At 41.9% G+C, this 26123-nt stretch overlaps 1 protein-coding gene across 1 annotated transcript in view; it reads right to left on the bottom strand.

The window, feature by feature from the left end:
* PRKG1 (protein kinase cGMP-dependent 1) overlaps positions 1–26123 on the bottom strand; it is an 837202-nt gene that overhangs the window by 745745 nt on the left and 65334 nt on the right. The window contains exon 2 of the mRNA XM_087702530.1: positions 2722–2888. Within this exon, the coding sequence (XP_087558656.1) occupies positions 2722–2888 (167 nt within the window). The remainder of the gene's footprint in view (positions 1–2721; positions 2889–26123) is intronic.

Below are 26123 nucleotides of genomic sequence, written 5' to 3'. Positions count from 1 at the left end.
ACTGCTATTGCTATCAAGGCAACCTGAGAGCTTTGAGGGGAAAGAGGGAAATAGAGCTTTCACAAAGAGAGAGTGTGGGGAGGGAGGGAGGGAAGAAGAAGCAGGAGGAGGAGAAGGAGGGGGGCGGAGCCTGGGCCGGCCATCAGCCCTCAGATGGAGAGTCAACAGCCCCCAGGTATGGAGATGGCCGATGAGGAAGAGGAGGAACAGCTGGATCCAGTGCCCGACATGCCGACGAACAGAAGGCAGAGGAGAGGAGAGCAGTGGAAATCCCTGGACTGATCCTTGGGAAGGAAGAGCCACCACTGCTAGCAAATCCTAACTCTGGGGATAAAAAGGCAGGGAGCAGAGGGGTGTGGCAAACTACTATTCATCTCCCAGCCAGCTTATTAGCCTGGGGTGAGAGAGAAACTTTTTGCCAGGTGCTCCTAATAAAGGAATATTTGAATTAACTTCAAAGGGTTTGTCATGTTTCGGGAGCTGGGTCAGAGCATATACCAATTGCAATACAGCCCTTGAGATTTCTAGTCTTTTGACAGAATGAGAAAGGACTCTGCCTTGTTTCTTCTATTACAAAAGAATGTGATGTTTGGAAACTCCAAAAGTTAAGGTATATTTCTAAAGAGAGTGACAAAAATTTAAGGGTAAGTAAATAAGGAAAGAGTAGAGGATATACCGCAAGCCTCAAAATAAAACTGTTGCCTTGGGAATCAACTGCAAATGGGAAGGAAATCATTTCAGAAACAGAATCATAGAAGACATCCCAGTAAAAATTTCATAATCCGCCACGCTGTTGTCAGTTTCCATGAGCTGGATTTGACACAAACACCAATCTTTGAACTGTAAGAGGTGGGGGGAAAGTGGCGCCTTTAACCATGCAACTGGCATTAGATAGTCCTCAAAATAACGAATGAACCGCCTTGTTCGGTATTTACTCTGCCCTCTGTCCATACAGTGAATATCTGCGTAGAGGATGCAATCAGCTCATGTAGCAGAATCATAGGATAATTACTGTTTTCCTTTCACCGGCTTCAGATTAGGTTCTGTTCATTCTCACGACGCTGGATCTTTTGAACTCCCAGCTGGCATTTTTGTGGCTCTTATCACTCTTAACTAGAACAAAGCTGGATCTTTTGATAATGCCAAGGTAGGCGAGGGGGTGCGCGTATCAATTTTGCTGCATCAAATCTTCCGGGTTTTACAGACAACAAGGAGGTCCGTCTCTCCCTCTCTCCCCCCGCTCCCCCGTATCCACAACAACCTCAGAAATACAAGGAACTAATCAGCTAACTTGATCTTAATACTCCCGGTCAGTTTCCAGTCAATTTCACCACCCTGGCAAAAAAGATCTGTGGCTTGATTTTCTCTGCTTACATAAGCAGCCTGTATCAAATCCTTCCCTCACCCCATATCGCAGCTCCAGGGATCAAGCAAACTATTAGTCACACACACACACACACACACACACACACACATGCACACAATATCCCCTTAGCTAGAATCATAGTATAAAGCCTGGCACCCTGCTATTTTTTTTACAGTACAATATCACTATATCCAAAGGCATTTCAATAAAAATCAAGAAGAGGGGATCTTCACAGCACATTCGTTCTTTGCTTCTAAGAAGTGGCCATTTTTTTTGTTGTTTCCTGTTTTTGAGGCTGATGATTTTTTGCATTGGCTAGACAGAGATATGCAACATGTATGGCACATGATATGCAACATGTACGGGGTATGTATTGCTTAGGATACAAAGCCTGAAAGATATTTCGGAAAGGATGTGAGTGTGCATCTTGCATTTCCAAGTGCCTCCTTCAAAAAGCAGCCTCTTCTTTGTCTGAGCTTTCACAATAGCCACACAACTCCAAGACAATAGATCAGTGTTTCTCAACCTTGGCAACTTGAAGATGTCCGGACTTCAACTCCCAGAATTCCCCAGCCAGCATTCGCTGGCTGGGGAATTCTGAGAGTTGAAGTCCGGACATCTTCAAGTTACCAAGGTTGAGAAACACTGCAATAGATTTTTGACTAAAAGAGTTGCTGAAAGGGATGCAAAAAGATGCTTTAGAACAGGTTGGTTTGCACCGATTTACATTCAAATGCATCTTTTTCCAGACTCCCATGTCCATCAAAGGAACCTAGAATGTTAGAAAGCTCTCAGGAGCGTATTTGTGCTGCACGTAAATATAAAGAAACGAGGAAGTTTTATTCCTTCAGAAGCTGTGGTTAGCTGAAAAGGTGGGACGTCACCTGAGCCCAATTTTTAGAACTTTTCCTTTGGTCAACTGGTCAATCAAAAGTTGGCTTCTTACTAGCTTGTGAAGAATTGTGAGGAGGGTACAATTGAAATCTGTATCCTATATAAGTCTCCCTTATTGAGAGATTTTGTATTGGTCAACGTTCTTACTTCACATGGATTATTTTAAACAACCCTGTTGCAAATCACAGAGAGACTTCTGACATGTAATGATTACCCTCTTTAGAATAAACCCTAATTGCAGCAGACCAGACCTAAACCAAGTTGTAATCATTTAAGAGTTGTTTCAAAGTATTGTGATGGACTTGAACCATTGAAGAACACTTCCAGTCTGCCAGAAGTCATATCTGGGCCATCAGGTAAGGAGAAAAGCAAGCACACACCCACCCACCCACCCACACACACACACCACAAACACACACATATATATATACTTCATATACATTCTCAATTGTGTAACATACCTTCCATGACATAGACCAGGGAGCCAACATCTCCTTCTTTGATGATGCAACTGTCTTTGCCATATTCCACTGGATACATACAATCCACAATTTCCTGGATCTGAGACAATTCCAGGTTCTTCATGAAGTCGTTGTCAAGGATAGCTTCCTTTATTAGGTCCTTTGACCTAGAGAGAGAAAGTAAAGTTGTATTGAACAAGTTGGTTTTGCCAATCAGCCTTCTTATCAAGATCATGTAGAAGTGAGCGATTTAAACCTTTTCACCAACCCCCAAATCTAAAATTAGAATAGAAGGTGAAGGTATCATCCCAGTTTACTCTACTCGTACCAAGCAAGGTTATCTAAAGATAGCACTGTGCCCTCCTCTGCATTTGCTTCCCAAAATGGCTATGAGGGTGACCCTATCCTGTCACCCAAGAATACAAGACAGTACATTGATTAACAACCTCGTTAGTGATCTATACAATTCAGGAAATATAAAATTGGCAATAATCTCACAAACCCACCCAATTTCTATTTATGCAGAAGGTAAGGTGTATATTATTAAATCAGCATTAGTTCTTTGTAAGTGCTTGCTGTAACCAGCTCCAACGGGGCGAGAAACCCACCCCTGGTTTTAACGTTATAACGTTGTTTTCGCTTCCCACTGTTGTTTGTGGATGGTGTGCTTTTTGTGGGCGCGGTTTTGTCGGCGCGCATTTGTCGGGCGTGCATTTGTCGGTGAACCCAGAAAGAAACCCCCAGAAAGAAACTGCAGAACCAAGAGAGGAAAACAAAGAAGGCACTGTAAGATGCTCTGTTTGTGTAGAGCGGTATACGCATTGTTAGTGAAGTGAAATCTACTGTAAACACAGAATTGTCTCTGCATGTCTGGAAAATTCCCTTTTCCCGCATTTGATGCATGCTAAAAAGGCCTATAATCATATGCACTTGCACCCATCATACTGACATTTTCAGCTTCAGCCCATCTAGCAGATGCTGTCCTGTTTTTTCCCATCCAATAATAGTTCTATCGCGTAGCAAAACAAATATGAATATCCAATTTTCGAAGAAAATGCTAATCACCTGGTCCTCTTTGCTGTAACAAATATTAGTCTCCAATTTAATAATTTAATTTCAAAAAATTCGTACCGCCATATATTTTTCTATACTTTTTAAAATCATTAAGAGGATTGCCTTTTTCAATTGTGTACTTCTAATTGTTCTGTAATTTGTGGATAACCTTTTCAAAAGTCTCCACGGTTCAGTACTTTTACAAAGCATACAGGATCAGTTCTGTTGTTCTTCATAATGTCTTACAAGTTTTTAATAAAGCACTATCAATTCTTGAAGGATTATCTCCTTCTCTGAGCCAGCCAGGCACAAATATTAACAGTTCTGCCTTCGTTTTCATTTGCATACTGGATTTCCCTCCAGAAGGTCTATCAAATCTTATTTTATCCATCTGATAATACCCCATACATAAAGATTACAGACTGTAATTGTTTAACTACTATGTAAGGGATTTTAAGCAAACAAGCATCTGATATGTGAACTAAATTAATGTTCAAACATAAATATGAAAGGATGTGCTGGTCTGTTTGCAAAATGTTTACTATGGAATTCTTTTTATATATATACAAAAGCAAATAACCGTCTTATCATTTCACAGCAAATTAATATTGTCTGTGATATCAACATATCTTCGAACTATAAAATAAATGCATCTCTTCCATAAAAAGTAAAGAACCGAATCTCCAAACTAAACAACCAAAAATTACAGCAATCACTTGTTTTACTGCTTTAGAAATGGCATATTTTTTTTAAAAACTACTATCCAGACAAACTTCATGTCCAACCAGAAATTAAAACTACGTTAATGTATTATTCAGAGCAAATCTTATCAAGTTCTGATTACCCTCTTCTTTCTCCAAACAGCTATTAATACTTCCTAAGAAACTTCCATTAGTACTTTGGAGAATTCTGGGAGTTGAAGTCCACATATCTTAAAGTTGCCAAGGTTGAGAAACACTAATCTAACTGTGGGAAGCCCCCCCTCCCCAATTCCCCAGAAGAATGAAATAATTTGGGAAATATTTAAAAAGGCAGGGTAAATATTTTCTCTAAAGGAGAAATGAAAAAATCTTTTTTATTATTATTATTAATTTTTTTTGTTACATAAACAACACACGCCCACACCAGTGGGGGAAAAAAAAACACAGGTATATATTATAAAAAAGTATATCAGCTGGTTACAACATGTTTTTGTGCATCTCTTCCATTAATTCATATTAATTCAAATATCTTAACTCAAATGTTTACCATATTGACATCATCATACCTCCACTTTTAGTTGACTACAGTTGTTTAAACATCTTTCATCCTTAACTATGCCAAAGATTTAATCCATAACCACATGCCAGCATTTCATTTACTTGTTTATAAAATCCTCCATTAACATCAAATCCTCACATCCTGTTTTAGCTAAACATCCATAATATTTAATAATATTTAATACCAAAAATTCCATCCTCCATGTATATAGTTTATTAAAAAATCTTAAGGGAGGCAGAAACCAGCCCCCCGTCTCCCTGCCCAAGCAGAAACTGAGAAGGCCAGCTTTTAGAAATGCAGATTTGGTAATTTATTCATTAAGACTGGGTCAGACAGAAACTCCAGATAAGCAACAAACAAAAGATTGACAAAATTAGCTCAGAGAAATACCTAGGATTTGCATTTCCTCTTTTGCCTATAGAGCCAGCTATGACCCCTACATGACCCCCATAGGAATCCAGAAGGTATAGAAACCCACCCACTCTAAACTCCATTTTGTCAGCTGCCCAGGATCACATGTGTTTGGTAGTTCCTCTTTTCAAACAGCCTCCAGCCTCCATTTTTCCCCCCAGTGCCTTTCTCCTGACTTGGAACTGAACCAGATGGATTTTCCTTCCAACATAACAAAGCAGCCAGGCTTCTGTATGGAAATCACTTGATTCCCCATGGTGACAAGTGGTTGTCATATTTGATTTCCACAAAACCACCCATTGGGAAAATCTACACATCTTGCTGCCTATTGCAGATGAAACTCAAAGAGCTTCTACATAAGCCCAACTAAGGAAAACGTCACTTACCAATTATACTAGCTGATTCTCCATTTAACACATTACTTTATCAGAAATCCTTCTTCCTTACTACTCTCTTTCTTCCTCCTTTCTCTCTCTCTTGCACACACACAAAAACATGCAGAAAGGGAGACTACAACTCAACTTGAGAGACCGCCTGCTGCCAATTACCTCCAATAGACCGATCAGATCCCACAGATTAGGCCTCCTCCGAATTCCATCCGCCGGCCAATGCCGACTGGCGACTACCTGGAGGAGAGCCTTCTCTGTGGCTGCTCCGACCCTCTGGAACGAGCTCCCCGTGGGGATTCGAACCCTCACCACCCTCCAGGCCTTCCGCAAAGCCCTTAAAACCTGGCTGTTCCGACAGGCCTGGGGCTAAAGAGTTTTTGCCCCCCTTCTCAAATGGTATGGTTGTTGTGTGTTTTTAAATTTTGTATTGTTATGTCTCGTCTTTTTATTCCCCTGTCTGTACCCCCTTCCCTGATTTAATTGTGAGCCGCCCTGAGTCCCCTTCGGGGAAAAGGGCAGCATATAAATGTAATAAATCAATCAATCAATCAACGTGTTTTTCCATGTGTGCTTTGGTAAAACTTGGACTCAGTTAAAGGATAAAATTCATTTGAACATGAAATCTTTATTCTCTTGATTATGTCACTCTCTGTGCATTCAAACAATACTTGTTTTGGGATAGAATTTTCTTTCCTTTTTATGTAATCCCTTTATTTGAGGTAGAGTTGGGCCAACTGAATGGAGCTGAGCATTTACTGGTCAGATGCCCTTCCTAACGCCTACATGGGAGTTCGCAGCAGTGTTTTCTCTTTGCACCCCAATAGAGAAACATGTGGCACTACCTAGGATTGAACTCTCAACTTTCCAGGTGGGAGATGAGCATCTTAACCTCCAGGCCACCACGCTGCTCTCACTTGTTTTAGGGCGGAATAATGAACAATAAAGTACCTAATGTGTATTATGTTTGCTTCTGGATGGAGGATTCCCAGTCTTTGTGAATGTGCAACGTATCTACCATTTCCTCATTTGTACATTTTTTTCTGAGGAAAAATGGAAAGGTTACAGATGATGGATAGGAGAATGTAATGGAGGATGTAATTGCTCTTTTCATTCCTTTTACAGGGTAAAGTGATTCTGTTCAATGTATCAAGCACTGAAGCTTTCCTTCCTGTCATTTGCCTGATACTTTTCCAGAGTTAACACAGAAACACTGAAAATATGGATTCTTATGGATTTTCATGATTGCTACAGATGTAGCACTATTATTTTATATGTGTTGTGAGATTTTACAGTATGTTTATTGGGACTCTATCAGGGGTGAAATCAACTTACCTTCGCTACCAGTTCGCAAATGTGAGCACGCACATGTACGTCCACGCATGCACAGGACTTTCCATGCATGCGCAGAGCATAAACAATGGGACGCGATGACATCCGGGCAAGTGGGCAGAGCCTGCTCCCAGTACCACTACTGGTTCTCCCAAACCAGATAGAACCAGCTGAATTGCACTACTGGACGCTATACAAAAATTATGAAGATTCAAAAAAGAATCCATGCCTCGGATGTCTGTGTGTGTGTGTATTTATGTGTGTGCGTGTGTGTGTGTGTGTGTGTGTGTGTGTGTGTGTGTGTGTGTATGCCTATGCCTATGTCTATACATATACACATCAGAGGTGGGTTCCTACCAGTTCGCACCTATTTGGTAGAACCGGTTCATCAAATCTACCGAACCGGTTAGAAGAGGTTCCACCAGTGGACCCGGAAAGCAGGCCACACCTACAGAAGAGCTTCCAAACATTTTTGAAACCCACCACTGGTCCTTGGATATGATTATTCTACACTATCATGCTCCTATTTATAAAACTCAGTGCCTCTGTGAAAGGTAAGGACGACTACTGCGTTTGTGGTGCAATCAGAACATTGCGTGTGTTGAAGTTGTTTTAATGCAAACCAAAGATGCCTTTTAAAAAACAAGTTTACATCCTATTCTTATGCATGCCAGTGCTGTGTGTGAGGTAATTTAAGGTGGTTCTGACAAGTGTCGTCGGCATCTTCATATCCGGTCACATGGGCAGCAAGCCACTCCCATCCGGTCACATGGGCAGCAAGCCACTCCCACAAAGGAGGTCACACCCACAGAGTAGTTTCAAACAATTTTTGAAACCCACCACTGATACACATACACATACGTATGTATGTATGTATGTATGTATGTATGTATGTATGTATGTATGTATGTATGTATAACAATACTGACAACTTCCAAGATTTTGAGCTTATAGACTCATGAAAGCTTTGATTTGATGATGGTTTGCAGAAAACTGTACATAAAAGTCATAGAAATCCATTTTATATAATTAAAAGAATACTGTGCTATTTTCTGTCAGCCTCCCAAACTTTAGCCATATTGTACAAAGTTTAATAATTCAAATAGTTTTTCAATCTCAACAATTTCAATTTCAACAATTGAAATTGTTCTCTAAATTTTGGTTCAGAAGTAATGCCAAATCATATTTAATCCTAAATCGACCTTCAATTGACAGGTTTCTTCTTATGCCACCTATTACTAGCAGGATTGTAAACAAATATTGGCTCTTTTTCCATAAATTATTATTTTTTATTTTCATTTATTGGTTTTTTTATTTTTCCATAAATAAAAAATCATAAGAAAAAACTGGTTTGTTGGGGATGTAAAACTACAGAAAACAAATGTTGCAAACACGTTGTAGTGTGATGTTACATACTCAAATGACCATAAGCACTCTTCAAAATAAATGTTTTCGGGAGATACTGAACAGAATAGATTTGTTGAACCATCTGATAGGTTTAAAATAATAGCCCCAATTCTCTTTCTTACCTCTCTCACTTATACAGAACAAAATCTATCAAATCACAAAGCATATCAAATATTACACAAGTAACTATGTCGGTGTGAATTACTGTCTACATCCAAAGTAAAAACTACATTTTCAGAGATTTCTGCATAACATTTTTCACTTCAGACATTGAAACATATAATTTTCACCCTGCCTAAGTACCTGTAGCTAATATAAGTGCTTTGTAGAATGCCTAGAATTATATCATTTTGGGGTATAAACAGCCCAACAGTGATCTAAATGAATTCCTTCATTGATTCTAAACCCTGGCCTTCCTTCAAAACTCATGGTATCAAGGGACATTTGAAACCAGTGCTTTGCAATATCTATATTACAGTGGTGGGATTCAAAAAATTTAACTACCAGTTCTGTAAGTGTTCTGACCCCCCCTGTTCTCCGTCCAGGAACAAAAGCCAAAATAGACGTACAAAAGAATATAGCAATAGCAATAGCAGTAGACTTATATACCGCTTCATAGGCCTTTCAGGCCTCTCTAAGCGGTTTACAGAGAGTCAGCATATTGCCCCCAACAATCTGGGTCCTCATTTTACCCACCTCGGAAGGATGGAAGGCTGAGTCAACCCTGAGCCGGTGAGATTTGAACCGCTGACCTGCTGATCTAGCAGTAGCCTGCAGTGCTGTATTTAACCACTGCGCCACCTTGGCTCTTAATCATACTGTTTTAATCATACTCTTCTGCCTTTTTAACATCTCCTAAAATATTTCATTCTTCTAAGAGGGGTGGGTGCTAACTTTCTACAACATCGATGGCCGATTTTCCTTTTCTGAAAAACCCGATCATGTTCTCTAGCTGTACAATTTGACCTTGTACCGTACGCACGGATTGCATTTTCTGGGAAGTCAGAATAGACACTTCACTCAGGTCTGTTTGAATAAGAGTCAAATGTTGGTCCGGGAGCCTGGTTCAAAAGGATGAGAACGGCGTTCAGTTTGTATTCAAACAGAAGTGAGCCTTTCCATGTGAGTGTTTGGAGAGGATTAAAGTGGTTAAAAGACAAAGTAAATCCCTCCAAGGCTTAAAGTGTCTGTTTCACCAACAGTTCCCAGACATCTGAATAGGCAAAGGACAAGTGGAACGGAAGATAAATTTGGGGGAGAGAGGATGCCAAAAAAAGAAAAATATGACAAAAAGAGACACCAAAGCTGGACCTACATCAGAGGTGTATTCAGCCAGTTCTGACAGGTTCTGGAGAACCGGTAGCGGAAATTTTGAGTAGTTCAGAGAAGCAGCAAATAGGCTGGCCGCGCCCCCGCTGCCTCCCAGCTGATCTTCTTTTGTTGTCCTGAACAGGAGAACGGAGTTGGAAAGCAGGGTTGGGGAGGGAATGGGGATTTTGCAGTATCCTTCCCCTGCCATGCCTACCGAGCTGTGCCCACCAAGCCACACCACACCCACCAAGCCACGCCCACAGAACCAGTAGTAAAATGCTTTGAATCCCACCACTGCACAAAGGTGTACCTACATGTATATGGAATTACTTTTTCCAGCATCAGAAAACTGGTTTTTTTTAATCACAGTATTTTCCCAACAAATCTTTACTTTCAAGAACATATGCTAGCATTGTGTGAATGGACTGTGGCATGCTTTCCAAACTCCACAATAGAAACATAAGAGAAGTCAGACTGCAGTGAGCATAGATTTGGAAAAAGCAGGGGAGAAATGGATTTTAAGGCTATGGCTGCTGGACAGAGGAAGTGGCCTCCTTTGCTATACATCCGGTAATGGCAATTCAGCTCGCCGAGGTGGCGCAGTGGTTAAATGCAGCACTGCAGGCTACTTCAGCTGACTGCAGTTCTGCAGTTCGGCTGTTCAAATCTCACCGGCTCAGGGTTGACTCAGCCTTCCATCCTTCCGAGGTGGGTAAAATGAGGACCCGGATTGTTGTTGGGGGTGATATGCTGACTCTGTAAACCGCTTAGAGAGGGCTGAAAGCCCTATGAAGCGGTATATAAGTCTAACTGCTATTGCTATTGCTATAAAATTAAGAAAAATTTATTGGGGGAAATTAAACCAAGTTCTTTGGGGTGTTATTAAAGGATACCTTCTGCCTCTTCAAGATTTAAGGCTGCCCCTTCCAATTTCTTCAAATCCACTGAATACAACGCCTCCATCTGAGCATGTGTGGCCCAAGGATGTATTTTTAAACTCTAGTCTTAGACAAATAAATAAACCAATAAAGGAGAATATTTGTAGCTCGGGGGTTGACATAAGGGATCCTTTGGTGCCCTCTGGGCTTGGTTGTTTTCTTGCAGACGTTTCATTATCCACACTAGGTAACATCATCAGTACACTGATGATGCACAGAGGGCACTAAGGACCACTCACGAATAAACAACACGTGACAGCTGAGTTTAAGAAATTAGAGTTGAAGGCTGTTGCTGAAGCATCTGTTGGTACAATTACAGTTCAAATTGCTAAAACTGAAAGTATGAACTCTCACATGGGAACAGCTTTGGAAACGGCACTAGCAACTTTACAGAAAATAAATTAAATGTAAAAGAAATTGCATGTTTGGGAGAACAGTTGCATCGAAGCAACATAAAAATACATAAGACTTAGCGAAGGTTATGGAAGAGGAATGTCTTGTTATTTTTGCTGTGACTTTCCTAAAAAGGAAATTGCACTAATAGTGGCTTTTTGCTTGGAGGAGGAGAATTTTTGTCTGATTCCAGTTAGATCCAGTCCATACTCTAGAAACATATTTTCCCAGGTCTGGCATGAATGAAATTCAATACTGAAAGATTCTCCTTCTGCTTCAAATATTAGAGGATGTGAAAATATTTTTCAGTCACAGAAACACAGTGTTCCAACTTATTTTTTTCAATAATTAAAAAGTTTGGTTGTAGAAAAGCTCAGAAAAAACAGGGGTTTACGCACTCATATGACTGGGAGAAAGGGATATTAGAGCCGAGGTGGCGCAGTGGTTAAATGCAGCACTGCAGCAGGGGTGGGTTGCTAATCCTGTTCCAACCGGTTCGGTTGGAACGGGGCCGGTGGCGTCCTCATGCACGCGCGCAGTTCACGCATGTGCCTTAGCGCCTGCGCGATGCTCCAGCTGCCCGTGGAGACTCACGCAGCCACTGTATGTGCCATGTGCCTGCGTGGAAGCGCAGAAGCCTTCAAAGACCGGTAAGGAGCGCGGGCAGGCGGGTGGGCCCTTCACCGTTCCCGGAAGTTACTTACTTCCGGGTTCGCTGACCAACCGGGGACCGCCGTGAACCGGTTGAAACCCACCCCTGCACTGCAGGCTACTTCAGCTGACTGCAGTTCAGCAGTTCAGCTGTTCAAATCTCACCGGCTCAAGGTTGACTCAGCCTTCCATCCTTCCGAGGTGGGTGAAATGAGGACCCAGACTGTGGGGGCAATATGCTGACTCTGTAAACCGCTTAGAGGGGGCTGAAAGCCCTATGAAGCGGTATATAAGTCTAACTGCTATTGCTATTGCTATATTACTTTTCTATTTTTGTGTATTTTTTCCCACAGATTTCTTTCTTTCTTTTGAATATTTCAGTTGGCTTTTGTCTTTGAAAAATTAGCATTTTTTAACCTCTGGGTTTTGGTAGTCAGAAATAAATGTATCAGTCAGTACATATTTCTTGAGTAGCTTAAAAGGAAGCTAGAAATATACATGCATTTTTATTTCCTACCTTAATCTTTTCTAATATATTTTTTGTGCTTATGTATGTGTCTATGCATAAACAGATATACATTTCTTACATAGTTCAGGCATTAGGTTTGTGTACTCAATAACTCAACAAATGAGTTACAATGAAAAGTCATTCTTGTATTTCAAGAATGGTGTGGATTGAAGAGACAGACTCTGTAGGTGAAGTGGGTATCTGTCTTATGGAGATAATTGTGTTGAGGCAAAAGTACATCTTTCAATGAGGAAGTGATGTCCTCCACTACTTAAAGCAGAGGTGTCATAACTCAAGGCATCACGTTGTTGTCACATGACGTATTGCAATTTTTCCCCCTTCACTAAAATGGGGGTGGGTGTGATGCAGTGGTGGGTTTCAAAAAAATTTGGAACCTCTTCTGTAGGTGTGGGCGGTTCCACCACAAAACCGCGCTCGACTAAACCGCGCCTGACTAAACCGCGTCGCTGACGTCATCAAAAGGGCGACAACAGCGTGGAGACAGAAGCACGCTGTAAACCCTAAACCTAAAATTAACCCCTAAACCTAAACCTAACCCCCCTAAACCTAACCCTAAACCTAACCCTAAACCTAACCCTAAACCTAACCCTAAACCTAACCCTAAACCTAATCCTAACCCTTAACCTAATCCTAAACCTAACCCTTAACCTAACCCTAACCCTAATCCTAACCCTTAACCTAACCCTAAACCTAATCCTAACCCTTAACCTAACCCTAAACCTAACCCTAACCCTTAACCTAACCCTAACCCTTAACCTAACCCTAAACCTAACCCTAAAGCTAACCCTTACCTTAAGTTGAATCGGCTTGCTTTCAAAGCGCTATTTAAAGCGCCCTTCTTTCTCCGCGCTGGCTGTTGTCGCCCTGTTGATGACATCAGCGACGCGGTTTAATCGGGCGCGGCTTAGTCGAGCGCGGTTTTGACAGGTCACGGGCGTGGGCTGCTTTCCAGGTTCACTGGTGGAACCACTTCTAACCGGTTCGGTAGATTTGACGAACCGGTTCTACCGAATAGGTGCGAACTGGTAGGAACCCACCTCTGGTGTGATGACACATCTGACCCACAGACCATGAATTGGCTACCCCTGACTTAAAGCTTGAGGCTTAAGTCTTTCAATGGCATAATATGAATTGTGAACAATCAAGTAGCCTTAACAAGAAGAAGCATTTTTTTTAAGAAAAATGTTTGATTTACTTCCGTGGATTTTTTTGTGTGTTTGTGTACTTTGGTGTTTCATCAATATTTTTTATTTAGAGAAAAAAAAGAAAGGGGATACTTAACTGACTGCCACTGTAAATTGACAAAAATCGTCTACTGGATAAGAATTATAGAATGTGGAAAGAGAGAATGAAAAATATCTATTTTTAATGTTTTTTACAAGAAAAAAAAGAAGAAGGGGCTCCATTAATTCATAAAGTGGGTTTTTTTGCGTTGAACTGGATGGAAAAGGCACTTATCTTACTTATCTGATGATTAAGACTTTTGTGGGAAATTATTTGGACAATATTACTGCCCTAATTTAAATACTTTTGGTGCTTTCCCTGGTTGTTTAAGCCACATTGTCCTCATTATTTATAACTTGTAAATTATGTAAGAGGTTTTAATGATATTCTTGCAACTATTCAAGCTCTAATCTTTTGTTTTGTTATCACAAAGTTTTAATATGCATGAGGTCAACATCCATTTGATGTGTGGTATCTTTTAAGTGTAGTTTAGGAAGAGTATATCTTTCTTTCTGCCATATATCAACATTCTATTAGAAATATTTCTATATTTTGCTGCAGAACGTATGGTTTCAATATCTGATCATGTCCCAGTTGTGATTACTTTGCAAACAGGAAATTCTTCTGAAAAGAAAATGTCTGTCATTTGGGAATTTCTGGATTAAATGACAATTTTAAAAATCAAATGGCTATAGAACTTCAAAAAATATTGTTGTATAAATGGAGGGTTCAAACTGGGAAAGCATATGGGGAAAAGCAAGTTCATTTCTTCCAGTTTTTCACAGAGAAAAAAAGAAAGAAAGTTAGAATAAGCAAACTTGAGCAGGAAGAACAAGATTTTATTCGCTCAATATTCCATTCATCCCTCTTCAGATCCTTAGGAGATCTTTGCAAATACTAAATATTAATTAGATAAACTGCTTTACTAAGGCAGACCATGCATAAAAGTACTGTATCTATGGCAGAGATTTGGGAAAACTGAAAACATTTTGGCATATTAATAAAAGCCCAAAGCTTTTTATTATAACATTCAAAGCTTTACAAAACAGATGAGGATTAAATAAAAATGAATTAGACCTTTATTTTTGACAATTGCATCTTCCATCATAGGGAGTCAACAATTTTAATAGTTTTCTGAATTCCTTTGGATGGAACAAATGAAATACATTATTGACAGCTTAAAGGATGGCAAATACCAGGTCTAGTTGTTTTCCTATAGAATGATACACGGTTCATAGAGATATTTGTGGGCCAACTTTCCTTCTAATTTTGAATCTAGTATTTTACTAGCTTATACGGGTATGCCTTGACAAGATTAGTTTATTAATGCACAGAGGGCAGTATTGGTGAGCCTTTTTAGCACCAAGTGCCAAAATGGGAGCATGCATTGGAAGAACATGTCCATGCTGGAAAGCTGAGCTTCCGGTTTCCAGCATGCACATATCCGCCAGTGACCTGGTCTTCCGGTTTCTGGCGTGCATGCATGCACAAAGACCAGTTGGCTGGCACACATGTGTGCGGTGGAAACCAGAAGCTCAGCTTCCTGGTTTGCACATGTGTTCCAGGAAGCTGCTCTTCCAGTTTCTGGCACTCCTGCAAACGCATAGACCAGCTGGAGCCAAGGTGGCGAGTGGTTAAAAGCAGCACTGCAGGCTACTGCTAGATCAGCAGGTCAGCGGTTCAAATCTCACCGGCTCAGGGTTGACTCAGCCTTCCATCCTTCCGAGGTGGGTAAAATGAGGACCCAGATTGTTGGGGGCAATATGCTGACTCTCTGTAAACCGCTTAGAGAGGCCTGAAAGGCCTATGAAGCGGTATATAAGTCTACTGCTATTGCTATTGCTGGTCACATGCATGTATGCACCAGAACCTGGAAGAGCAGCAGGCGATGGCTGGCATGCTCAGAGAGATAGCTCTGTGTGCCACTTCTGGCAGATGTGCCATAGGTCATTATCATGGGCATAGTATAGACCAAACAACATAGAATATAGAGAAGTTCTTTGTGTGTCAGCAATATTTTATATAAATATATTTATAAAAATAAATATATTTATAAAATATATTTAAAAATAAATATATTATAAATAAATATAAGTATATTTTATATATTTTAAGATATTTTTTTGCTCAGGATTTTTTTTTAAAAAAAAATGAATTCCAAATGTTTACTCCACCATCCTTCCCTGAATTTTTAAAAAATTTAGCAACAGCAGTTAGACTTATATACCGCTTCATAGGGCTTTCAGCCCTCTCTAAGCGGTTTACAGAGTCAGCATATTGCCCACAACAACAATCCGGGTCCTCATTTTACCCACCTCGGAAGGATCGAAGGCTGAGTCAACCTTGAGCCTAGTGGGATTTGAACAGCCGAACTGCAGAACTGCAGTCAGCTGAAGTAGCCTGCAGTGCTGCATTTAACCACTGCGCCACCTGATATATATTTATTTTGCCAGAGGGAAGAAGAGAGAATGATCATTCATTAATCCTGTCTCCATTCCCACGGTACATAGCAGGGCTGTCAAATTCAATTTCATTGAGGTCCGCATCAGGGTTGTGTTTGACCTCGGGGGGGGGAGGGGACGTGCCCAGCTCGACATCAATCCTGTCGAGGGTGCCTATCGTGGCCCGAATGCTCTGCCAGCAAAAACAGGTTCCCAAGCTCTGTTTTCAGCTGCCATGGCCTCCTGCAACCCTCTGCCAGTGAAAACGGAGCTCGGGAGGGCGGTTTTTGTTGGCAGAGGCACCGTGGGCCAGTCCTTCACTGTTTCCAGGGCCTGTTTCTAAGTACCACACAGGCCGGCTCCAATCCCTGGGCCTTGACCTTTACACTCCTAGTGTATAGGATTGTCATGGCTAGGATAAGCCAGCTAAAAACAAGCAAAAGTTTCAGTTTCTGGTTAAGAAAGAGGTTTAAATTAATCTTAGCTATAGTAGCAGTAGCAATAGCAGTTAGACTTATATACCGCTTCATAGGGCTTTCAGCCCTCTCTAAGCTGTTTACAGAGTCAGCATATTGCCCCCAACAACAATCCGGGTCCTCATTTCACCCACCTCGGAAGGATGGAAGGCTGAGTCAACCTTGAGCCGGTGAGATTTGAACAGCCGAACTGCAGAACTGCAGTCAGCTGAAGTAGCCTGCAGTGCTGCATTTAACCACTGCGCCACCTCGGCTCTAGTCTGTACTATCTTTCTGTAGTTGAGCACCAGAATTTATTCCCACGTACAAGGCATGATTTTCGCCATTTGTATACACCTTATCATATCATCGTATCATCAGGGCAACGGCTAGACAGACCCTCACTGTCAAGTGCTGAACTTCTGCCTACCATAGTTGTTCCTTGTAGGTTTGACCATCCAGAACTATTGTCTAATCACTGACCCCACAAATGGGGTCATTGAACTCTTGTACTCGGAATCCGAGAAACAGTCTTCAGGAATAATCAGCATGACAGTCACATAGACATCTTGTTAGATGACATTTCAATCCAGACCACAATTGCATGTTCTACTGAAGAAATATTACATGCCATTATTGGCAGCAGCTGCCCAAAAAGCCAACACAGTTATAGGCTGCATAAACAGAGGGATAGAATCAAGATCACGTGAAGTGTTAATACCACTTTGTAAAGCCTTGGTAAGGCCACACTTGGAATACTGCATTCAGTTTTGGTTGCCACGATGTAGAAAAGATGTGGAGACTCTAGAAAGAGTACAGAGAAGAGCAACAAAGATGATTAGGGGACTGGAGGCTAAAACATATGAGGAACGGTTGCAGGAACTGGGTATGTCTAGTTTAATGAAAAGAAGGACTAGGGGAGACATGATAGCAGTGTTCCAATATCTCAGGGGTTGCCACAAAGAAGAGGGAGTCAAGCTATTCTTCAAGAACCTGAGGGCAGGACAAGAAGCAATGGATGGAAACACATCAAGAAGCAACTTAGAACTAAGGATAAATTTCCTGACAGTTAGAACAATTAATCAGTGGAACAGAAGTTGCCTCCAGAAGTTGTGAATGCCCCAACGCTGAAAGTCTTTAAGAAGATGTTGGATAGCCAGTTGTCTGAAAAGATATAGGGTTTCCTGCCTAGGCAGGGGGTTGGACTAGAAGACCTCCAAGGTCCCTTCCAACTCTGCTATTGTATTGTATTGTATTGGCTCATGCCCCCAAAAATAAGGGGATTGCCCTCTCTTAACATTGGGATCACAGAATGATTAGCTTCAGGTTATAAAGTCAACTGGGGCTGTTGGGGAAAAAGTCTTGTCCCTACCCCAAAACTGTACAATGCTGCTTGTCTCATTGGTTCAGACACCTATAAGGAGCCATGCTGGTACCATGGTTATAATGTAGTATCCACTTTCTAAAATTCTAAATATGTCTACTTCTGCCAACTGCCACAAGTTCAATCCTGACCAGCTCAAGGTTGATTCAGCCTTCCATCCTTCCAAGGTTGGAAAATGAGGATCTAAATTGCTGGGGGCAATATGCTGACCAACGGTGGGATTCACTTACCTTCCCTACCGGTTCGCAAATGTGACTGCACGCGCCATGTCTGTGCATGCACAGATGGTCGCGCATTATGTCAGGGCAGGTGGGCACAGCATCCCGTAGCCGCCGTTACCGGTTCGCCTGCACCAGAGAGAACTGTCTGAATACCAGCTCTGACGCTGATGCTGCAAACTGCTTAAGAGAGGGCTGTAAAGCACTGTGAAATGGTATATAAGTCTAAGTGCTTTTGCTATAAGCAAGGAAAAGAATGTTAAGAGTTAAAGAAACCATATCCACTTCTCTTGTGGTATAGTCCAAAATAACCACAGTGTCTTAAAAATAATCCTTCAATCCATGATATTGATACTTAGATGAGGATGTGGAGAATCTGCACCAATGTCTGATATCCTGGAAATCTATTTCCTAGGACCAGCTGGATGAATAAAATCCAGGTGAGCAATGGCCTTATTGATGGTATTCAGAGAACAACTGCTACTGGGAATAGAAAAACTGTTTCTTTTGTCCCTCGTGCGATATTGACTAATTCCAACATCGTGGCACGACAAAACCGCGCTCCACTAAAGCGCGCCCGATTAAACCGCGTTGCTGACATCATCAGCAGGGCGACAACAGCGACCGCGGAGAAAAAAGGGCGCTTTAAATAGCGCTTTGAAAGCAAGCCGATTTAAGTTAAGGTAAGGGTTAGGTTTAGGGTTAGGTTAAGGGTTAGGGTTAGGTTAAAGGTTAGGTTTAGGGTTAGGATCAGGTTTAGCGTTAGGTTAAGGGTTAGGTTTAGGGTTAGGTTTAGGATTAGGTTTAGGGGGGTTAGGTTTAGGTTTAGGGGTTTATTTTAGCGTTAGCTTTTACAGTGTGCTTTTTTCTCCGCGCTGTTGTCACGCTGTGATGACATCAGCTACGCGGTTTCGTTGAGCGCGCTTTAGTCAAACGCGGTTTTGTGGTGGAACCTTCCAACATCAGTGATGGCTCTCTGATTTTCTTCCATCATTGCCTTTGGCTTGACAGAAAAACTTTGTATCAGGAAACCCAACGGAGGAATCAGTTTTGTTATCACTGATACAAGCTTCCTTTGGTATCTTCCTCTGTATCGAGATCCAATCTGGAATGGAACCTCAATATTTCTGTTTACTGAAACTTTTTATTTCAAGGATTGGTTCAGCGGCCTATAGCCTCTATAGTCCTTCCTAGGGTGCTTGTTTTTTGTTTTGGAAAAACAGAAAGAGAGAGAAGTGTGTACTGATTTTCCTGTGATGTTTTGGCAGTATATATTTTTTTTACTTTGATTTCTTTGCTTTGATTTATTTGCTTCGCTTTACTTTGCTCTGCTCTGCTTTCTTTTATCTTATAGCCACCTACATGATTCCCGGCAACTTAGATTAAAAAAATATATATAAAAAGAATACAAAAGACTAAAAGAACAATCCCCCCCAAAAAAAGACCACCCTGAAATAGGTTAATCCAGAATACTACAGGAAAAATGGAAAGGGGGCTCCTTGTTCACTCTGCCCTCAAGGCCTGGAAGAATAACCAAGACTTCAGTAATTTTCTGAACAACATAACAGAGAAGCGGTAGCTACACAAACGGAGAACGAGGAGATCCGAGCAGACGTATTTCCTGGATTCCGCCAAGTGACATTCTTTAATTCAGGGGTGAGGAACGATGGCCCTTTTATGAGTTGTGGACTTCAACTCCCAGAATTCTGGCTCAGGAATTCTGGGAGTTGAAGTCCACAAGTCATAAAGGGGGCATCGTTCCCTAAACCTAACCCTAAACCAAACCCCTAAACCTAATCCTAACCCTTACCTTAATATAAATCGGCTTTCTGCCGCCACGCTGTTTTAAAGAGCCCTTCTGTTGCCGCGCTGTTGTTGCCGCGGTGATGACATCGCGGCTTTAGCGACACGGTTTTGTCACCGCTATTTTGACGAGCGCGGTTTTGTCGGGCCATGCATGCAAAGCACACATGCATGCAAAGCGCTCTCTCACCGAACTGGTTGTTAAACCAGCAACATCCCACCGCTGCCAATGACTGCATCTCAAAGGATCCCTCTGTTAAAGTACTGAAGTTTGCATAATGCAACAGTGATTGGTCTCATCTGAGACAATGATGAATCTACATACAGACGGGCGGTTGAACAACTAGTCTTGTGGTGCAGCCAGAACAGCCTTGAACTGAACACATTTAAAACTGTAGAAATGATAGTCGATTTCAGGAGAAGCCCTCCTCCTCCTAACCACTCACAATATTAGTAGCAACAGTAGAGCACCGTCAAGTTTCTATAATACTCCAAGACTTAAAATGGACACCTAAGATCAAAAAATGTCATCAAAAAAGTACAACACAGAATGTTCTTTCGGCACCAACTCAGAAAGCTCAGGCTGTCCAAGGAACTGTTGATTCAGTTCTACAGAGCAATTATTGAGTCTGTCATCTGAAATCTCTATAACTGTCTGGTTTGGCACTGCAACCAATTGAGGCAAACACAGACTTCAATGGATAATTAGAACTGCAGGAAAAAAAACAATTGCTACCAATCTGCTTCCCATTGAGGACCTGTATACTGCACTAGCCAGAAAGAGGGCCTTGAAAATATCTACAAACCCCTCGCATCCTGGAGATAAACTGTTTCAACTTCTACCCTCAAAATGACGCTATAGGGCACTGCACACCAGAACAACTAAATGCAAGGATAGTTTCCCCCCCCCCGTCCCCAATGCCGTCACTCTGCTAAACAGCTAAACTAATCAAGGAGAGAAGCAACCTAGAAGTGAGGAGAAATTTCCTGACAGTTAGAACAATTAATCAGTGGAACAACTTGCCTCCAGAAGCTATGGATGCTCCAACACTGGAAGTTTTCAAGAAAAGATTGGACAATCATTTGCTATAGAGCCGAGGTGGCACAGTGGTTAAATGCAGCACTGCAGGCTACTTCAGCTGACTGCAGTTCTGCAGTTCGGCAGTTCAAATCTCACCGGCTCAGGGTTGACTCAGCCTTCCATCCTTCCGAGGTGGGTAAAATGAGAACCCGGATTGTTGTTGGGGACAATATGCTGACTCTGTAAACGGCTTAGAGAGGGCTGAAAGCCCTATGAAGCGGTATATAAGTCTAACTGCTATTGCTATTGCTATTGCTATTGCTATTTGCCTGAAATGACATAGTTTCCTGCCTGAGCAGGGGATTGGACTAGAAGACCTCCAATGTCACTTCCTGTTATTCTGAATTCTGTAATTCTGACCCCTCCCAGATTTTAAAAAAAATATTATTTAAAAAAAAAGATTGAGTATGAGTCATAGTTTCAAAACAGAGTCCTAAGTAAGTTTAGGGAAGGGTCTATCATAACTCTGAACATCTGGTAAGTGATCAGTCATTAAGCAAAGGTCACCTGTATAACATTTCATTTTACCTAGCAGAGGTGGGTTCCTACCAGTTCGCACCTATTCGGTAGAACCGGTTCGTCAAATCTACCGAACCGGTTAGAAGAGGTTCCACCAGTGGACCCAGAAAGCAGGCCACACCTACAGAAGAGGTTCCAAATTTTTTTGAAACCCACCACTGGTCCTTGGATATGATTATTCTACACTATCATGCTCATATTTATAAAACTCAGTGCCTCTGTGAAAGGTAAGGATGACTACTGCATTTGTGGTGCAATCAGAACATTGCAAGTGTTGAAGTTGTTTTAACGCAAACCAAAGATGCCTTTCAAAAAACAAGTTTACATCATATTCTTATGCATGCCCAGTGCTGTGTGTGAGGTAATTTAAGGTGGTTCTGACAAGTGTCGTCGGCATCTTCATATCCGGTCACATGGGCAGAAAGCCACTCCCATCCGGTCACATGAGCGGAAAGCCACTCCCACAAAGGAGGCCACACCCACAGAGTAGGTTCGAACAATTTTTGAAACCCACCACTGTGACCTAGATATATGCTACCAAGGAGTAAATATTCTTACTGGCCTATAGCCACAGGAAAAAACTTAACAAAATACTATAAATATTTTTTTTGCGGTTCACTAAATCGGAAAAATTTATTGTGATTGATGATCCAGTACTCAAAATGACAGCAAGAGAAGTGCGGACAAGTGCAATTAGCAGTTAATTTGCACACTGCCCAGTGACAGAAAGTATTTATCTGTCGGTGATGCATTTATTATCTATGTCACCATTGTTGTATATGAAACAGTCTATTGAAAATATTTGGACGGTGCACACTTTTTAATTCTTTAGGATTAATAGGGTCAGGGCATGCAATAAATATGACAAAAGTTAATTAGAATCTTTCAAAATCAACTGCAAAACTTTAAAGAGCAAGGATCAGAACTTCAGTATGAAGTGAACATGACAATTTTACATCCTTTAAGGAGCTCACTGTTTTAAGAACCAAATAAGGTAACACAGAGCAGAGCCCAGCTGTGTTTTGAACCCCAAATAATAGATCTAAAACTGGCAGAATTTCAGAGTAGCAAACTAAAAAGCCATTATTTCTTTCTGTATTGTTCCTTGAAAGTAATGGAAGAATTAAATTATGCAATTTTATGTTAACTCTATAGGGGAAAGTACCAACTCACTTATTTTTTTAAAAATTAATTGGAAGATCCTTCCTCTTGCTACTCCACTGAGGAGGAAAACCATAGATTTACTTCCTCATATGCTGATGTCAACTCACAGTTACAGAACAGACATTTTCCAACTCTAGGATATCAAAGGGAACTTAGACTTAAATGGTATTGCTATTTGGTCAAGTCCCAAAATTAGAATAATGCAATAACTACTCAATTCAATCTAATACAACAAGAAAAAAAAACCTGCAGGCCAATAGGTTGGGATTCTGGGAAGATTGGTGGCTTGCAATCAGTAGTGGAGTTCAAAGGTTTTTACTACCAGTTCTGTGGGTGTCGCTTGGTGGGCGTGGCATGGCTTGGTGGGTGTGGCAGGGGAAGGATACTGTAAAATCTCTATTCCCACCCCACTCCAGGGGAAGGTCACTGCAAAATCCCCATTCCTTCCCGATCAGTTGGGGGACTCGGGAGGCAGAGAATAGACGGGGGCAGAGCCAGTCAGAGGTGGCATTTACAGCTTCTCCGAACTACTCGAAATTTCTGCTACCGGTTCTCCAGAACTGGTCAGAACCTGCTGAATACCACCTCCGCTTGCAATGATTATACAGTAAACCTTTGAAGATATCCTCTTCAGATGTTTAAGTAGCAACAGGACTCACTGGAGAAGAGCCTGTTGCTGGGAAAGATTCAGGGCAAAACAGGCCACAGAGAATCAGGTGGCTGGATGGAGTCACCGAAGCAGTCAGTGTGAGCTTAAATGGACTCCAGAGAATGTTAGAGGACAGGAAGGCCTGGAGGAATGTTGTCCAGGGGGTCATGATGGGTCGGACATGGCCTCCTCCGGATTCCATCAGCTAGCCAGTGTCGACTGTCGACCCCCCGGGGGAGGGCCTTCTCTGTGGCTGCTCCGGCCCTCTGGAACGAACTCCCCGTGGAGATTCGGACCCTCACCACCCTTCTCTGTGGCTGCTCCAGCCCTCTGGAACGATCTCCTCGTGGAGATTCGGACCCTCACCACCCTTCAGGCTTTCCGCAAAGCCGTTAAGACCTGGCTGTTCCGGCAGGCCTGGGGCTGATGAGTACCCAGCCCCACTCGAATTGTTGTGGCTGTTGAGGAGTTTTAATCTGTTTTTGTACTTGTTTTGTCTGGTTTGTTTTCACTGTATTACCTCCCTTCCCTATGAGTTTGTTAGCCGCCCTGAGCCTCTCTAGGAATAGGGCGGCATACAAGTTTAATAAACCATAAACCAAACCACAAACTTCGCAACTAAGAACAACAAACGCACAGGAACCAGAAACAGGACATTCAATCCTGTAACCTTTCTTTGTATTGATGGGGACGTTCTGAAAAGATGAGGTGACTTGTTCGACAGAATGCAGTTGAACTGTTCCACAGGATTCAAAACTCTGATTACCCCAATTTCCATGTGTAATGACAGTGGCCCTGTTTAATCTAAACATATACACAGCTGCTATTTAGACAATGCCTGTCGACATAAGGAAGTCAGGAAAGGAATGGATTAAAAATGCAACACACTTCCTCCGATCCCGAACAGTTAGTGAATGAGTCATGGAAAAGCAGAAAGATGAGTAACAAAAGTTGTGAGAGCTTCCTCAATACAAGCTTCCAAGGCAAATAAGGGAAGGGAAGGAGATTTTGAAAAACCTGCAGAATCTAGAAGTGTTGACAATCTGTAACAAACTGTAGTGATGCTAAAATGACACCTCACATGCAATGACCATGTCATTATTGGGACACCTGTCAGCCCACCTCTGTGAATGCCCAGTTCCAGTGGTGTATTAACCCTTAAGCAGACTAAGCAAGGGCTTAGGGCACCAGGCCCAAGAGAGCACCACAAAATTGAGGTAGGAAAAAACTGCAGTGGTGGGTTTCAAAATTTTTTAGAACCTCTTCTGTAGTTGTGGCCTGCTTTGTGGGAGTGGCTTGCTGGCCATGTGACCAGGTGGGAGTGGCTTGCTGGCCATGTGACCGGGTGGGAGTGGCTTGCCAGCCATGTGACTGGGTGGGCGTGGCCAACTTATAAAATGTGGTGAAACTCACTTAACAACGCTCTTGCTTAGCAACCAAAATGTTGGCTCAGAAACTCTGGCATTTGAAGCACGCAAGTCTTAAAGCTGTCAAGTTACCTTGCACCCCTAACCCTTTAGGGAAAAAAAACCCAGGGGTGTTCAAACTTGAAAGCTTTAAGACTAGTGGACTTCAACTCCCAGAATTCCTCCTCCAGTCATGTTGGCTCAGAAACTCTGGCATTTGAAGCACGCAAGTCTTAAAGCTGTCAAGTTACAAGACCCTTGCACCCCTAACCCTTTAGGGAAAAAACCCAGGGGTGTTCAAACTTGAAAGCTTTAAGACTAGCGGACTTCAACTCCCAGAATTCCTCCTCCAGTCGTGTTGGCTCAAAAACTCTGGCATTTGAAGCACGCAAGTCTTAAAGCTGTCAAGTTACAAGACCCTTGCACCCCTAACCCTTTAGGGGAAAAAAACGCAGGGGTGTTCAAACTTGACAGCTTTAAGACTTTAAGGTTTAGATAGGACTCTTAGAGACGGGCGGGGCGATTGGTGAGCCAGCCAATCAGTGAGCGGCAGGGGAGGGGAAGCATGGTGCAGACGGGCGTGGGGGGATTGAGCTGGAACCGGTTCTAAATGGCACAGTAGATTTGTGCAACCTCTTCTATAGAAGGGGTTAGAACTAGCAGGAACCCAGCCCTGTTGTACTGTATGTACAAAGGAGGGGGGGGGCACCAAGATTCATCAGTGTTTAGGGCACCAGTGAGCCTTAATCCACCACTGCCCAGTCCACATGAAGAATGACCTAAAAGACACACTATTTTTAAAAAAGTATTTGTCATCTGTCACACATGGCATCGTCAGTGTCCCGATTGCCATGTGACCTCCCTTATTGTATTTTTTTTCCTTATTGATTTTATTCTGTTTGTATTGTGTTTTTATACTGTGAGTTGTTTGGGATTTGGGTTGCACCACAATCAAATTAAATACAGTAAATTAAAAATAAAATAAAATACTGTAATCAAACCTATCATGGGATTGACACATCAGGCTAAAACAGGCCTTACCTTATCTAGGTAAGCTGGGGGGAAAAAACAGATAACCAATTGGGGACAGCAAATGTTGCTGCCATCTAGTGGCAGTAAAAATCTTTGCAGCCTAGATGTGGCAGCCTAGTTAAATCCTGATCTGTCCTGATCTCCATTGGATTCATATATTTTTTTAAAAAAAAATACCTTAAATATACCTTAAATAAACTTATAACATGTTATATACTGTGTGAATCCATCCAAGGTGAGTTTAAATGAATAGACACCAGGGAACACAAGAAATGGAAGCCTTAGTCCAGTGTTTCTCAACCTTGGCAACTTGAAGATGTCCGGACTTCAACTCCCAGAATTCCCCAGCCAGCAT

The sequence above is a fragment of the Thamnophis sirtalis genome, unplaced genomic scaffold, assembly GCF_051295495.1.
Source record: "Thamnophis sirtalis isolate CommonGarterSnake01/CBP01778 unplaced genomic scaffold, rThaSir2_p1.2 scaffold_15, whole genome shotgun sequence".
Taxonomy (NCBI): domain Eukaryota; kingdom Metazoa; phylum Chordata; class Lepidosauria; order Squamata; family Natricidae; genus Thamnophis; species Thamnophis sirtalis.
The sequence above is the reverse complement of the archived record's forward strand: the minus strand, read 5'-3'. Positions and strand labels throughout refer to the sequence as shown.